Source organism: Thalassophryne amazonica, chromosome 1, assembly GCF_902500255.1.
Source record: "Thalassophryne amazonica chromosome 1, fThaAma1.1, whole genome shotgun sequence".
NCBI classification, from domain to species: Eukaryota; Metazoa; Chordata; class Actinopteri; order Batrachoidiformes; family Batrachoididae; genus Thalassophryne; species Thalassophryne amazonica.
In genome coordinates this window covers 59,906,503-59,922,655 of record NC_047103.1, presented here as the reverse complement: position 1 = coordinate 59,922,655, position 16,153 = coordinate 59,906,503, and the positions used below count along the sequence as shown (strand labels likewise).

The 16,153-nt window shown below is 45.4% G+C and overlaps 1 protein-coding gene across 1 annotated transcript in view; it reads right to left on the bottom strand.

The window, feature by feature from the left end:
• The window catches only part of hacd1 (3-hydroxyacyl-CoA dehydratase 1), a 46,027-nt gene that overhangs the window by 18,762 nt on the left and 11,112 nt on the right, over window positions 1–16,153 (bottom strand). The window contains exons 2-4 of the mRNA XM_034170803.1: window positions 9,074–9,191; window positions 3,475–3,493; window positions 3,281–3,369 (exon numbers count right to left, since the gene is read on the bottom strand). Coding sequence (XP_034026694.1) covers window positions 3,281–3,369; window positions 3,475–3,493; window positions 9,074–9,191 — 226 coding nt within the window. The remainder of the gene's footprint in view (window positions 1–3,280; window positions 3,370–3,474; window positions 3,494–9,073; window positions 9,192–16,153) is intronic.

Below are 16,153 nucleotides of genomic sequence, written 5' to 3'. Positions count from 1 at the left end.
CAGCAAAACATCTATTGACCTTAGTGACATCATAAAGCGGGTTTGGAAAAACTCATATCTCACAGTACTAAAGACAACAAAACAATCTGAGAGACTGGCACCACCAAAATGTAATCAACTCTTCTCTGACCCCGGAGATAGCTGGCAACAAAGTTTTGCAGGGATAATTCAAAGATAACACATTCGCTCTTATGTCGCGTTCACACCGGGCGCGACCAGACGCCACAAATTCGCTTCGGTCACGTGGTGACGGACGCGCCACAATCGCCCAGTGTGTCGCTCTGCTTTCACTGCAAAAATTCGCCCCAATGCATCATCAAATAGGAGGAGCTTCCATTCTGCTCGCCGGCTCCGGTTGTCAGTCAAGTAAACATGACAGATCTTGATCACACGGAGCTAGCTGTTGTGGAAAGCAGACAAACGTCATGAGACGTTCCCAATTCGGGGAGTATCATTATTTGCTGCAGGAGCTGTGTCTGAATGACGGCCTCTTTCAGCGGTCCTTCCGTCTCTGCAGGACCCAGTTTGAGGACCTCTTGTCCCATTCACGCGCGCACATGTAAACAATAAAAAAAAAACAAAAAAAAAACCTCCGGCTCCCCCTGCTGCGGGGCTGCTCCTCGCTCCAAAAACTCTGTCAAAATTGTGTTTAGAAACCAGTCACCATTTGCTTTATTATACATCTGTGTAGTTAATAAATAAAATAATCATGGATGATTCGCTCGCGCTCGCACATTACAAAAAAAAAAGAAACTCCGCTCCCCTGCTGTGGGGCTGCTACTTGCTCTTCCTCCAAACTCGGTCATAATTGTGAAATAAAAGACAAAAGGGACATAAGTCCTGCTCACAGGCTGGCTACCAGAGACAGGACATGTTGACATCCAACTCAGTCAAACTCCAAACATCTCCACATCACTACATATTCAGTCCCTGATTGGTCATCGCGGTGCGACAAGACAAAAAAGTTCAGATTTTTCAACTTGGGGAGGAGGGCAACGCGACGTGACGCAATATCGTGCCACAAATGCGCCAATCGCTCAAAATAGCTTCACTTGCGTCGCTTCATTCGCGTCCATCGCGTCGCGCTGCGCGGCTTGGCGCCAAAACGCATCCTTCCATAGGGATTACATGGCAACCTGTCGCTGATGTCGCTCGCGGCGCGCCCGGTGTGAACGTGGCATTACATTAAAATTAAACAACTGGTCCTGATGGCATCCACTCCAGGCTCCTCAAATCCTGTGCAGACCAGCTGTGCAGGATAGTGGAGCACATCTTCAATATTAGTCTGAAACTTGGGAGAGTGCCTCAGCTGTGGAAACCCTCCTATGTAGTACCAGTTCAGAAGAAAAGGTCACCACGCCTTGAGGGCTTCAGCAGTTTCAGGCCAGTGGCACTGACATCGCTTCTGACCTTGGAGAGTCTGCTCCTTGGACATCTCCACCCCCTGGTGAAATCGTCGATGGATCCACTTCAGTTTGTGTAAAAGCCTGGCATCAGAGTGGACAATGTCATCTACTTCCAACATAGAGCTCTCTCTCACCTCGAAAAGCCTGGGAGCACTGTGAGAATCATATTTTTTTTTATTTCTCCAGTGCTTTCAATACAATACCATGTTTCTGAGGGACAAATACAAGGACTGCATTTATACAGCGCTTTTCCATCTGCATCAGACACTCAAAGCGCTTTACAAATTATGCCTCACATTCACCCCGATGTGAGGGTGCTGCCACACAAGACGCTCATGACACACCAAGAGCAATAGGGGATTAAGGACCTTGACCAAGGGCCCTTAGTGATTTTCCAGTCAGGCTGGTATTGGAACCAAGGATCTCCTGATCTTAAGCCCAACGCCTTAACCACTGGACCATCATCTCCCCAAGCTGGAAATCATACGTGTGGACCCTAGACTCTCATTGTGGATCATGGACTACCTCACAGAACGACCACAGTACATGAAGGCATGGGACTGTGTCTCTGACATGGTCATCTGCAGCACAGGACCCCGCAAGGAACTGTCTTGGCTCCCTTTCTCTTCACCCTCTACACCACAGATTTCATGTACAACTCTGTCAACTGTCACCTGCAAAAGTCCTCTGACTGCAAGAACTGGACTCAGCACTGACAAGGACGACAGTGAGTACAGAGGGGTAACCCAGGAGTTTGCGGACTGGTATCAGCGGAACCGCCTCCAGAACAATGTGGGGAAACCAAAGAGCCGGTGGAGGATCTCCACTTGTACAGGCGCTCTCCACTGACACCAGTGATGATCCAGGGAATGGATATTGAGATAGTGGACTGTCACAAGTATCTGGGTGTTCACTTAAACAATTAACTGGACTGCTGAGGCGACTGAGGTCCTTTGGAGTGCGCAGGGTGCTCCTGAGGACCTTCTTTGATTCTGTAGTGGCATCAGCCATTTTTTATGGAGGGGTCTGCTGGAGCAGCAGTATCACAACTGCTAAGAGGAAGAGACTTGAGAACGCCCCTGTTGGAGAACGCCTTCCACCCCATGTGTGACACCCTCACTGCACTGGAAACCTCCTTCAGTGCCAGGCTGCTCCATCCAAAGTCCGTGAAGAAGCGATACTGCAGGGCCTTCCTACCTGCTGCTGTCACACTCTACAACCAACAGTGTTCCCAGTAGACCACCCAGATTATTAAAAGTAACAAATATGTGTCTCTCATGTGCAACAATACCTATACATACTTGTGCAATAATAGGTGACTCACTCTTGTGCAATAATACTTGAACATTCATGTTCAATATTACGAAACATTAATTGTAACTGCTGAGTGTTTTGTTTGTAAATAATGTATTTTACTGTATATGTTGTTATTCCACACTTGCCTTTCTTGTTTTTTGGTGCTTATTTTCTTTTGCCTTATTTAGCATACTTTGCACAATTGTTCTGTGACAATCCCTTTGCTGCTATAGCATCACAAATGATGTTATAGCGTCATTAGTCATGAGACTAATAAAGGATTATCTTATCTTTCAAATGCAGCAATTGTCAAACACTTTTAGTTTTGTCTCACTTTCATTTTGCACACTTCCAAGAGGTGCATATAGCTTGGCTGGCAGGCCTACATTGCATAAAACTAGCAGCAAATGATCATGACCCGGTGGCTGCCTTTGGCCAAGAAGCCACCTGCAACCCCATCAACAGGAGCCGCTGATGAAAACTCCAAGTTATATAGAAATGTCAGTGTGCAGGCATACTTCTCAATCTCTAAACCTAGGACCTACAGTAGCTGATTGAACACCCGTCATTTTAGTCACCTGTCTGATGCTGTTGGTTACAAACCAAACCATGAAAATCCGTGAACACACTTGAACCCCTGTTACGATCACAGAAGTCCTCACGATTCCTGCAGAAATGACAGAGAGGGACAGCAATATGTTAAGGTGACAAGTCATCACATTTACGATAACATGTTAAGGGTTTGTATAAAACTACCAAAATCAGCACTTACCAACGGCACAATGTCCCACCTGTTGGAAAAAAGGTAAAATTGGTCAGTCCATAGTTTTTCTTCCAAATAACGCTTTAATCATATACAAGAAAACTTAAATTGTATCTTAAATTGCCTAATCTCATACTGTTTTCATTACAATACACAGAACTCCACAACATCTAGTCAGCTGATCTACCAGCCAAGTGGTATTTCCTGTAATTTTTGAGAATGCAGGGCTTTTGAACCAGGACAGTATCTCCCCTCAAGATTTTACTTGGTGGGGTGGAAGTAGTTAAGGCCCAAGCAAAGTGTGCACCACTTCAAGTGCTCCTTTCCTGCCTGACCACAGACCTTCGAATTTATTTATTTTTGTACTAAACTGTAGTGTTTTCAGGCCCATTTCAGACCTGGAAGCATCTTGATCTCAGTGGTTGGATTACACTTAGCACGAATGAGCAGGAATCAAGCTGAATCAGCCAGAATGGGGGGAAAAAAGGCCAAACTTCGAGGCGCAGTCAGGAGAGAAAGACATTCGGACAGCTGTGTTCTAATGCCATACATGTGCGCTCCAACTGCCACCTGAAATCTGAAAGTCTGGGAGGCAAACACAGGGAGAGGAGGCAGAAAGCAGTGCTGTCATCTGCCCTTCCTCCAAGACCTACCATGTCACTCTACTGGACCCCAAATGTCATCCAAGTATGGACTATAATCATGCATTGCAGCCCCCCCAATGTCCACATCACTGTGGTGCATGAGAGATCAGTTTATCACGGTCATCAAATCACTTCCGTGTGCAGAAGTCATCACCAGTGTACCAACCTGTTATAACAAGCAGTCCGTGATGTGACATGTAACGTGTCGATGCCCCACACCTGTCCAATCTCTGTTGTCCAACAGCCCACAATATGCGTCATGTGTAAGTAAGTCCCTTCGGCTGCTTGGGGTCGCCACAGCAAATCCAAGGTGGATCTGCATGTTGAATTGGCACAAGTTTTACGCCGGATGCCCTTCCTGACGCAACTCTACATTACATCGAGAAATGTGGCAGGGGTGGGATTTGAACCCGGAACCTTCTGAACTGAAACCAAGCGCATTAACCACTTGGCCACCACCCCTGCAATATGCGTCATGTGTGATATGTGACAAATCTGGCATTCGCCTTTCCCTCTCCCTCACTGTCTGTCAGCATGTCCCCTCTGGGTGGACATTTCCTTCCCATATATAACGGAGCCTCTGCACTCCTCGAACTCCACAGCCCTGCGGGGCTGCACGCGATCGAACGCCACAGCCCCACAGGGCTGCGCGTGATCGAACTCCACAGCCCCACAGCACTGCGGTGCGGTCCCGCTGTCTGTAGAAAGCAAGGCTTTAGCTTTATTGATAACTGGCCTTCTTTCTGGCTTGCTGATGCCAGACAGCCTCCACCCTATTGGGGAAGGTGCCGCCATCTTGTCTGCGCACATAGATAGAGCTCTACGGGGAGGGTAACATCAGGAATTTACAGCAGGCCACGGAGCAGGTGATTAGAGACCCTGCAAGGCTTATGACAAATGTGGAAGTGGAATCCATTACCTTAGCGGGGAAATTAGTGCAGAAAATCCACTATGGTGATAGTGCAGTTTGTCTGCCAGGGAGGGAAATTCAAGAAGTTGAGACTGTGGCCTACTTCCGTAGACGTGCCCATAAAAATCACAGAGGGATATGCTTTGCAAACGTAATACCCATTACTACACTGGATGATGCTGAAATTGAAGATGGCCCAGGGGTTGTTCCAGCAATAGCTATGATTTCATGTCTGCTACCTACAATGCATGTGGAATGTCTCAAACCTAAACCTACTTCTACGCATCTTATACGTATATGCTACTCTGGAACCACCCCTAAATCAAAACATTTCAACTGTCAACCCCACTGAGGTCCTTAGTCTGGGTCTCATTAACATAAGGCTGCCCGCCTCCCCTCCGTCTCGTGGTCTCCCTGGTGCCTCCGCGGGTTGGGCCGCGGTGCCCGGTGGGGCCGGTGTGTGTGGCCCGCTCCCTGCACCGTGCCTCTCCTTCCGCCGGCCGCTTGGGGTTGGGCCTCACATGTCACACCCTTTTAATGCACTTCACCAGCACAGTACACGCACGCACATCATACTGGGGTTTAAGTAGCACAGTACAGGGATCATATAGTTCTGCGGCCAGGTGTTGGGTATGGATTGATCTCCATCCGCCACTCCTTCCCTGCCATTTTAATGCACACACTATATTTCAACACAATTGGTAAACACACTCACTTTTCAGAGTCGGGGTCACAGGCGGTGGTGGGTTTGTAGGGCAGGCTGTGGTGCAGCAGTGTACCGCAGCCTCCCACGGCAGTCTGCCACCTGCTTTTAATGCAACACTATCTTTGCTCACTTAGGGGGTCGCACACAACAAGGGAGTTAACCATAACAATTATGGTGCGGTTGGTAGGTAGGGTGAGTGTGGCATGTGAGGTTGGGCCCTGGATGGCTGTGGGGTCTGGGGCCTGGGGTGGACTGCCTCGCCAGCTATGCCATGGTCTTGGGGCCCTGCTCTGGGACTCGTGGTGCCTGGGGTCCTGCGGTTCGTTGGGGGGCGGGTGGTGGTGGTGGGGAGCGGGAGTCTGACACGGGGGGCAGATGGCTGCTGTGGGTTTGGGGGCTGCGGTTTCCGTGGGGTGGGGTGTTGCCTCGTTCTCGCTTAGGCGGTTCCCGACCTTGGGCTTTGTTCCAGGGTGGGATCCGGGGTGGGGGTGGTTTGGGGGCTGGGGTATCTGGGGGGTCCTGCGGACTGCTTGGGGATGTCTTGGGTGTCGGGGGGACCTCGTGTGTTTCCTGGCCCGGGGGGTGGGTCTCGCCTCTTTCCTGGGGGCCGGGCCCCGCCCTCGTGTCCCAGTGGTCCCTGCCTGTGCTCTGGGTTCAGCTGCAGTGGCTCCTTTGCCCCCCGTCCCCACCGACGCTCGGTCCTCCCTTCGGTGCCGTGGTGCGGTTCTGGGCCCCCCCCCTTGGTGGGCCCTGCCGGCGCCCTGCGTGCTTCCCTCTGGTGTGGGGTTATTTCCACTGCCTCTGTTGGGGGGGGGGGGGGGGGGCGTCGGTGTTCCGGCGCCGTCGGGCCGCTCCCTTGTTGGTCCGTCGTGCTTCTCCGGTGGCTCTGATGGCCCCTGTGCCCTTCCACTTCCCTTTCTCGCCTGGTTCCTCCTAGGGCACTGCATCCTGGGCCTTTTCAGTTGTCGCTTGCGGTCGGCCGTATGGCTTCTGACGCGCCGGAGTGGTCCATGTCTTATGGTAGGGTTCTGTACTTTTATCTTGGCCCAGCATACCAGCCACAGTAGTGATCAGATATATAGCTGTGATCTGGGTCTCTGTGAGTTGCTGGTCACGTGTTCGTGGCCGACACCACAATTCGGTTTTGGATGCTCTCAAGGGGATCAAGACTCTGGCGTCGTAGATTAGGGAATGAATGCTCACTAATTAGACAACAGACTGTCGCTGTCACTGCTTGTCCATCTGTGGTGGTTTGTTCCGGCATGTTTTATGTTCGGGCCCCGTCTCCTCGGTGTCTCACTTAACAGTTATTGCTTTCACCTCTTGTCTTTCGTTTTTGTCTGTCTTCGTGTTGTTTTGGTGGTCGGTCCCTCCTAACAGAAGTTGTCAGTTGGCTTTGAGTAGGATCTTGTAGGGTGATCGGGAAGGGCGGATGGGGGTCACACACACTCACCACATTCACTCACGCACTACATACCTTCTGTCCTGCAAGAATAAATTGCATATATGTGTATTAATGTTCAGAAATGGTTCTGCCAGTGTGGCATTTACCATTACTATATATGCAGACGGGGGGAAAAAAAATAAGCCTTCTAATTGTGGATGCATTAGGATTTCGGCAATGCATTCGGGACTCCACGTACATTAGTGGAAATACCCTGGATCTGGTTCTTGCACGTGGTATTGTTGTCACGAATACTGACATCATGCCTCTTACATCAGTGGTCTCTGATTACTCACTTATTAAGTTTATAGTTTCGCTGCCGTGTTTAGTGGCACAACAACCTTATATATCACTACAGCAATGCATCAACTCCTCAACTAAGACTGAACTCGAAGCTAGACTGCCTGATCATTTCACAGGGCAGGGGCACGATGAGAAGGCTCTGTGATTGGCAGACTTTTTATCCACCCTGCGAACACAGAGAAGTCCCATACCCTGCAAACGCAGGGTCTAAGCCGGTACGTAGGGCTTAACCAGGTCCAATGGGTAGGGAGGTACCAGTCTTCATGGTTGGGATGGTTTTCTTGGGGTTGTTCTCATCCTCTAAACATGGTAAGTGGAGTTGATTCCAAAAAGCTCTATTCTGGTCTCATCTGACCACATGACCTTCTCCCATGCCTCCTCTGGATCATCCAGATGGTCACTGGTAAACTTCAAACGGGCCTGGACATGTGCTGGCTTAAGCAGGGGGACCTTGCTGCCCTGCAGGATTTTAAACCATGACAGCATCATGTGTTACTTATGTAATCTTTGTGACTGTGGTCCCAGCTCTCTTCAGGTCATTGACCAGGTCCTGCTGTATAGTTCTGAGCTTTCTCAGAATCATCCTTACCCCACAAAGTGAGATCTTGCATGGAATCCCAGACAGAGGGAGATTGACAGTCATCTTGTGTTTCTTCCACTTTCTAATAAATAATCATAACAGTTGTTGTCTTCACCCTGCGAACACAGAGAAGTCCCATACCCTGCAAACGCAGGGTCTGAGCCGGTACGTAGGGCTTAACCAGGTCTGCCAGGTAGGGAGGCGCCAGTCCGTGAACAATTTTATAAGCCATATATATATTTTATAAGAACCTTAAAATCCGATCTCGCAGAGACCGAAAGCTAGTGAAGGGATGCAAAAATGGGCATAATATGATCAAACTTTCTACTACGTGTCAAAAGTCTGGCAGCAGCATTTTGAATCAGTTGATGATGCCTAATGTTGGACTGCGGTAAACCAGAAAATAAAGCATTACAATAGTCCAATCTGGATGAGATAAAAGCATGTATCCAAGTCTCAGCATCAACCATAGACAGGATGGGATGAAATCATTGTAATGTTTTGATTGGGATAATAACTTTCAAGGAGATTTTTATCATAAAAACAGTCCATATTAAAGTTTTGATTCCACACCTAAATATGAAAAGGGACTGTGGAAAATCAACTTATCTGTTTTACAGTTTCTTATGTTTGGGGATTCATGTAAAACATCCTCAAAATGCTACAATTACCACATGCACACAGAAATTAAGCCTGAAACACCTCACTTTATGATTGTTTGAGATATGGAACCTAAGTCCATATCTGTGTTCTGTGTATCTGGGTTAATCTGTGAGACACACACAATGAATGCCTCGTGTAGACCTACATTTTTCTTATAAACACGTTGAATACCCAATCCATCCCCATGGCACAGGATTATCACTTTTTTCCCAAATCCAAAAAGAATGTTTCCAAGAATGTTTCTACATGGATGACGATGTGCTACAGTATGCTCGTAGACATAAGAAACATCAGCTATTAAAAACTGTACATCACATTAAGTGGGCAAGTGATGACTAACACAGCAACAAAGTCTTACCTCAACTAATGCAAAGGTCTGGAAAAACTTCAGCGTCCTTGCTATGCTTCTGTACAGACCTTTGTGTGTGCCTTTTTGGATGTAGAAGCGTATCATTGCCATAGCTAAAACCAGCCACCTGTATTAAAACAAATATATGTGAAGAGTTAATTACTCAGGACGCAGGAAGATAAAACAGTCCGACAAGAACCAATCACAATTTTTTATTTACTTTTTTGTTCTGTACCATATTCCAGCATAACACAGAGGCAGTGGAGTTAGTTTGAAAGCAGAAATAAAAATTACTACTATGTGTAAGGCTATGCGGTTCATCCAGAAAGTATTCACAGTGCTTCAGTTTTTCCACATTTTGCAAATTTATTAAAAATAAATTACTAAGAAATCATGTGTCTTTAAGTATTTACAGCCTTTGCTCAATACTTTGCTGATGCACCTTTGGCAGCAATTACAGCATCACATCTTCTTAAATATGATGCCATAAGCTTGGAGCACCTATCTTTAGGCAGTTTTGCCCATTCCTCTTTACAGCACCTCTCAAGCTCCATCAGGTTGGATGGGGAGCGTCGGTGCACAGCCATTTTCAGATCTCTCTAGAGATGTTCAATCGGATTCAGGTCTGGACTCTGGCTGGGCTACTCAAGGACATTCACAAAGTTCTCCTGAAGCCACTCCTTTGATATCTTGCTGTGTGCTTAAAGTCACTGTCCTGACGAAAGATGAACCATTGGCCTAGTCTGAGGTCAAGAGCACTATGGAGCAGGTTTTCATCCAGGACGTCTCTGTACATTGCAACATTCATCTATGCCACAATCCTGACTAGTCTCTCAGTTCCTGCAGCTGAAAAACATCCCCACAGCATGATGCTGCCACCACCATGCTGCACTGTAGGGATGGTGCCTGGTTTCCTCCAAATATGAAACCTGGCATTCACACCAAAGAGTTCAATTTTGCTGCAGAGATGGTTGTCCTTCTGGAAGGTTCTCCTCTCTCCACAGAGGAAGGCTGGAGCTCTGACAGAGTGACCAGTGGGCTCTTGGTCATGTCTCTGTCTAAGGCCCTTCTCCCCCTATTGCTCAGTTAAATGGGCGGCCAGCTCTAGGAAACGTCCTGGTGGATCCAAACATCTTCAATTTACGGATGATGGAGGCCACTGTGGTCATTGGGACCTTCAAAGCATCAGAAATGTTTCTGTACCCTTCCCCAGATTTGTAACTCAAGACGATCCTGTCTAAAAGGTTTACAGACAATTCCTTTGACTTCATGCTTGGTTTGTGCTCTGACATGCACTGTCAAGTGTGGGACCTTATATGTAGACAGATGTGTATCTTTCCAAGTCATGTCCAATCAACTGAATTTACCCCAGGTGGACTCCAATTGAGTTGGAGACACATCTGAATGACCAGAGGAAACAGGATGCACCTAATTGAGCTTCAAGGCAAAGGCTGTGAATACTTATGTACACGTATAGTGTACGAGGTCTGTTAGAAAAGTATCCGACCTATTTATTTCAAAAACTATATGGATTTGAATCATGTGCGCTTGCATCAGCCAAGCTTGAACCTTCGTGCGCATGCGTGAGTTTTTTATGGCCTGTCGGTTGCGTCATTCGCCTGTGGGCAGGCTTTGAGTGAGCACTGGTCCACCCCCCTCATCGGATTTTCATTGTCAGGGAAATGGCTGAGCGATTGGAGCAGCGCTGAATCAAATGTTTCCAGAAACTGTGAGAGACAGCTAGGTGGAAACCATTAGGAAGATTCAGACTGCTTTCGGTGAGGATACTCTGGGCGTCACACAGATTAAGGAGCATTACAACTGGATTAAAGAAGGCCCACAGCAGTGGAGGGCGCGCCACGCTCCGAGCGGCCATCGACAGGCTGAAACGACCAGATCATTTCCAAAGTGAACGCTGTGTTGATCCGGGACGTCGTCTGACTACCAGAGAAATTGCAGAAGAGGTGGACATCAGCACTTTTGTGGCACATTCAACTGTTACAGGAGATTTTGTAATGAAAGACGTGCGGAGGAATTCGCGCATCGAGACGGAGCCGCAATGGCGCACAACAAAAAGCACGTCCGTGTTGGAAGTCTCACAGCAAGTTGTGACATGCCCAGCTGTTACACAATTTCTCGGATACTCACTCGACTGAAAAGTCACCGAAAGCCGTCTGAATCTTCAGAATGGTTTCCACCTGGCTGTCTCTCACAGTTTCTGGAAAAATTTGATTCAGCGCTGCTCCAATCGCTCAGCCATTTCCCTGACAATGAAAATCCGACGAGGGGGGTGGACCAGTGCTCACTCAAAGCCTGCCCACAGGCGAATGACGCAACCGACAGGCGTGAAAAAACTCATGCATGCGCACGAAGGTTCAAGCTTGGCTGACGTAAAAACATATGAATCAAATCCATATATTTTTTGCATAAAATAAAAAGGTCGGATACTTTTCTCACAGACCTCATATATATTATACACATATATAAATAAATACACTTTTTTTACATTTTAATTATGGGGTACTATGTGGAAAATTTTGAGGAAAAATTAATTTAATTCTTTTTGGAATAAGGCTGAAACATAAAAGTGTCAATTTGTAAAATGGCAATTTGTAGCTGAACTTTCAGATCTTTTCAAGAAAGCCTTCCTCTATACCACTTCATCGTGAACCTGTATAAGTGGGGATACAAAATGCAAAACATGCACTGTGCACAATTTCTCCAATCAGCCATTGAAGTCTATAACTTCTTCTGGGTTGTCTGGGTGTCTTGGCGGCTTTCCTCACTCTTCTGCTTCTTGCACAGTCACTCAGTTTTTGAGAACTATCTACTCCATACAGATTTACCATAGAGTGCCATACTGTTTGTTCTTCTTCATAATTGATGTAAAGTCCAAGACATATTCAGTGACTTGCAAATGTTTGTGTATCCATCCCCTGACTTGTTTGAAGAAAACTGTCAATAAAACTGATTATTTACAGGTTTTATACCAAAGGGGCCCATTACTTACACAACCCATCACCGCGGCTTTTATATTTTTCATTAATTTATATCAAGTTGTAGTTTGCTTTCAGTTTGAGTTTAAGGAAGATAATTTTAGAAAATTTTATTTTCTTCTATTTGAAATGGCATAAACAAATTAAAAATGTGTGAAATGCCAAGCGTTCCAACACTTTTAGAGGGCACTGTATGTGAAATACAAAGAACAACTCTGCTAATATTTTAACCTATGTGGCTACATGTTTGGGACAACTCTTTTTCATGATCAGATGAAAGACCAGATTTTATTTGGGACTCTGTACACATCATGGAGTTTGCTGTTGAGAATAGTGGGGTTCAGTTGTGGATTTCTTTGCAAGTGGAACATTTTCTGAAGTGAATGACAGTGGTCCAAGAAAAACGTGAGTCCAATGCAAATGCAGCTCACGTCAGCATTTAACCATTATTGTTTACATTCTGATTTTCTGGTGTGTGCTGCAGAAAAAATATCTCTGGCAGCAATGGTATGATTTGGCAGGATAGTTAAAAAAGATGTTAATACGATTAAGTGCCGTGAAGTGCAGCACAGCGGCGCAAAGCTCACTCATGTATGGGAGTCCCATACAGGAAGTGGCAAATTTTGAGTCCACAGTGAAACAGGAAATGTCAAATGTTGAACACTTCCTGGCATGGTGGGAGCTCGAGGGGAGGCCAGGGTTGCGCTGGACTCCCCTGAAATCTGACTGGACACAGATGACTGACATGTCACGGCACTGTACGTCTGGTTGAAAAAAGCTGCATTTTGAAATCAGTGAGTCATATTGACTGCTAGGTTCCTCCTGTCCAGTAGTTGGTGCTGTGTACCACAAAAAGTTCTAATCCACCTTAGTTGAAGAAGAAAAATGTTTGCCTCAGATTTGAAGTGAACACATTGTTTGAATCATGGACTAATAATGACACCAATGTTATATTGGTCAGTAAAGGACTGCATGTTATGTGAAAAATGAGGGCCAGGTTGTTAAAAGCGGTATTTCTCCTTTAATTCGGGTTGCCTTATGTCAGGTTACGTGTGTCTCCAGTGATTTTTAAACAAGCAGGCAGCTGTTGATTAAATAACCTCTTAATTTTGCTGTCTGAAGGACTTAAATAACCTCTTAATTTTGCTCTCTGAGTGACACCAGGGTGATGCATTTCACTTAAAAATACACATGCCACAGTGTTTCTCAACTGTGCTCAAAAGTATTGGTACTTGGCATTTCACACATTTTAATTTATTTATGCCATTTCAAAGACAAATAAATAAATAAATTTAAAGTTATCTTCCTTAAACTCAAACTGAAAGCAAATGTCTACAACTTGAAATAAATGAATTAAAAATATAAAATACAGCTTCCTGATGAAGTGGTGAAGAGGATTTTCTTAAAAAGAAGACCTGAACGTTCAGCTCCAATTTGCCAGAAAGTACATCTGAGATGCAAGCCTAGATTTGATGTTTTCAAGAAAGAAACTTTTGTATTTCTTCATAATTTATGTAAATAAAGTCCAAGACATATTCAGTGACTTGGAAATATTCATGTTTCCATCCCCTGAATTGTTTGAAGAAAACTGGCAATAAAACAGATTATTTACAGGTATTATCAGGTTTTAGAGATTTGCTTTCAGTTTGAGTAAGATAATTTTAGACATTTTTATTCTTTAAATTTTTTGTATTTCTTGTATTTGAAATGGCATAAACAAATTAAAATATGTGAAATATCAAGTGTTGCAATACTTCTGGAGGGCACCTCATCCTAACCTATGGTATTATTAGTTTTTTTAAAGAATGTTTAATTTTCACTGTTGCGGCACTTTGTGTGAAATAGGACTGCAGCTATCGAATATTTTTGGAATCGAATATTCTATCAATTATTTTATCGATTAATCGAGTAATCGGATCAAAAGTACCTTTGTGTTTTTAAACAATATTAGTAGTGGCAGGGCTCTCCCTAAGCAGTGGCACAATGTTGCTGTGGGTGGTGGCCAAGTGGTTAATGCGCTTTGTTTCAAATCCCACCCCTGCCACATTTCTCCATGTAATGTGGAGTTGCGTCACGAAGGGCATCCGGCGTAAAACCTCTGCCAATTCAACATGCAGATCCACCTTGGATTTGCTGTGGTGACCCCGAGTTCAAACAAGTGAACAGCCGAAGGGACTTATAGGGTGTTCCCTCTCTCTGTTTTGCCGGGTTATTAATTTTTTCATATTAAGAGTTTTAGAGCTTTACCAAACCATAAGCCCAGGCAGTCTGTGAAATCTTCAGTGTGCAATCTTTTTTCCTTCTTACTGCATATTTCATTTGCACTTTTTATTACTGTGATTTATTCAGTGTTTAGTGTATATTTATACATGCTGGACAGAGTGTAGCTCAAACCAAAGTCAAATTCTTTGTTTTCTGTGGACACAAGTTGGCAAATAACAGAGCCTTTGAAAAAAGACTGTGGATTGCATTGTTTCCACAAAAGCTGCCTGTTGATAAAAACTCTTACCAAATCTGAATTAAAGCTTTTTTAATCATTAAACATGACTCATTGAAAGTGCACGTCCTTTCGCTTCATCTGCAGAGGTGGAGAACGGCTAGTGGAGCAAAATGTTTTTTAAACAATATATACAAACACACTGCTTCACTTTAAATGCGCAATAAGTCCGTTTCAGACGATCCGAACGGACCCTCTCTCTTAAAAGGCTTTATTTTACTCAGCTTCTGGCTTTGCAAACTTGTAGCATCGCCTGCTACACTGATTAGCGCTATGGTCGTCTTCTGTGTTTTTTGTGGGAGCGTTACAGCGCCACATACAGGCCAAGTGTATGTACTACAGCATATGTGCGAAGCCTCGAGGCAAAGAATTTGCCTCGAACATTTTTTGTAATCGAATTACTCGATGAATCGTTTCAGCCCTAGTAAAATCATATATCGTACGAGGTCTGTCAATAAAGTAACGGTCCTTTTTATTTTTTTCAAAAACTATATGGATTTCATTCATATGTTTTTATGTCAGACATGCTTGAACCCTCGTGCGCATGCGTGAGTTTTTCCACGCCTGTCGGTTACGTCATTCGCCTGTGAGCATGCCTTGGGAAGGAGTGGTCCCGCCCCCTTGGCTCATTTTCATTCTCAGGAAATGACGGAATGAAAAGGACTTTTTTTCCATCAGAATTTTTTCAGAAGCTGTTAGAGACTGGCACCTGGGAACCATTCGAAAAATTTATCTGGCTTTCGGTGAAAATTTTACGGGCTTCACAGAGAATAAGGACTGTTACCAAAGCTTTAAGGACTGCTTTAAGGACGGTCGGGGTGCCGCGCTCCGAGCTGTGACAACAAGGCACAAACCACCGGATCATTTCTAAACGGATGGCTCTGTGGATACGAGACCGTCGTGTGCTCTTTCTCTGGTTATCACAAGAGCTGGACAACAGCAATTTTACGGCAGATTTCACTTTTAACAAGAGATTTTGTCATGGAAAGCCGCGCGGAGGCTTCACACGTCAGGACTGATTCGCTGTGGAAGCGAGACAAAGGAACACCTCCGTTTCAGCGTGTCAGAGAACAAGTTTGGACATGCCCAGCTGTCCACAATTTCTCTGATACTTACTGGACTGGTAAGCATTGAAAACCAAGATAGGCATGTCCAAACTTGTCCCTAAGTCTCCAAGTAAGTCCCTTCGGCTGCTCCCTTGTTAGGTACTCGGGGTCGCCACAGCCAATCCAAGGTGGATCTGCATGTTGAATTGGCACGTTTTACGCCGGATGCCCTTCATGACGCAACTCCACATTACATGGAGATATGTGGGAGGGGTTGGATTTGAACCGGAACCTTCCGCACTGAAAACAAGTGCATTAACCACTTGGCCACCACCCCTACCATCATACTGATATGATAATTTGGCCATATTGTACAGCCTACTGTCAACTAGCTGAAAACTCTGAATATTAATTTACATCTACATTTTAAAAAAAATGCTTAAAGTGGCAGGGTGTTAAGAGGCCTGTGATTAGGGGGGTCTGTAGGGTGGAGCCCCCCCACCCCAGAAGCTGAAAGGCAAACAAAAAAAAAAATGCTTAAAAAGGCGGG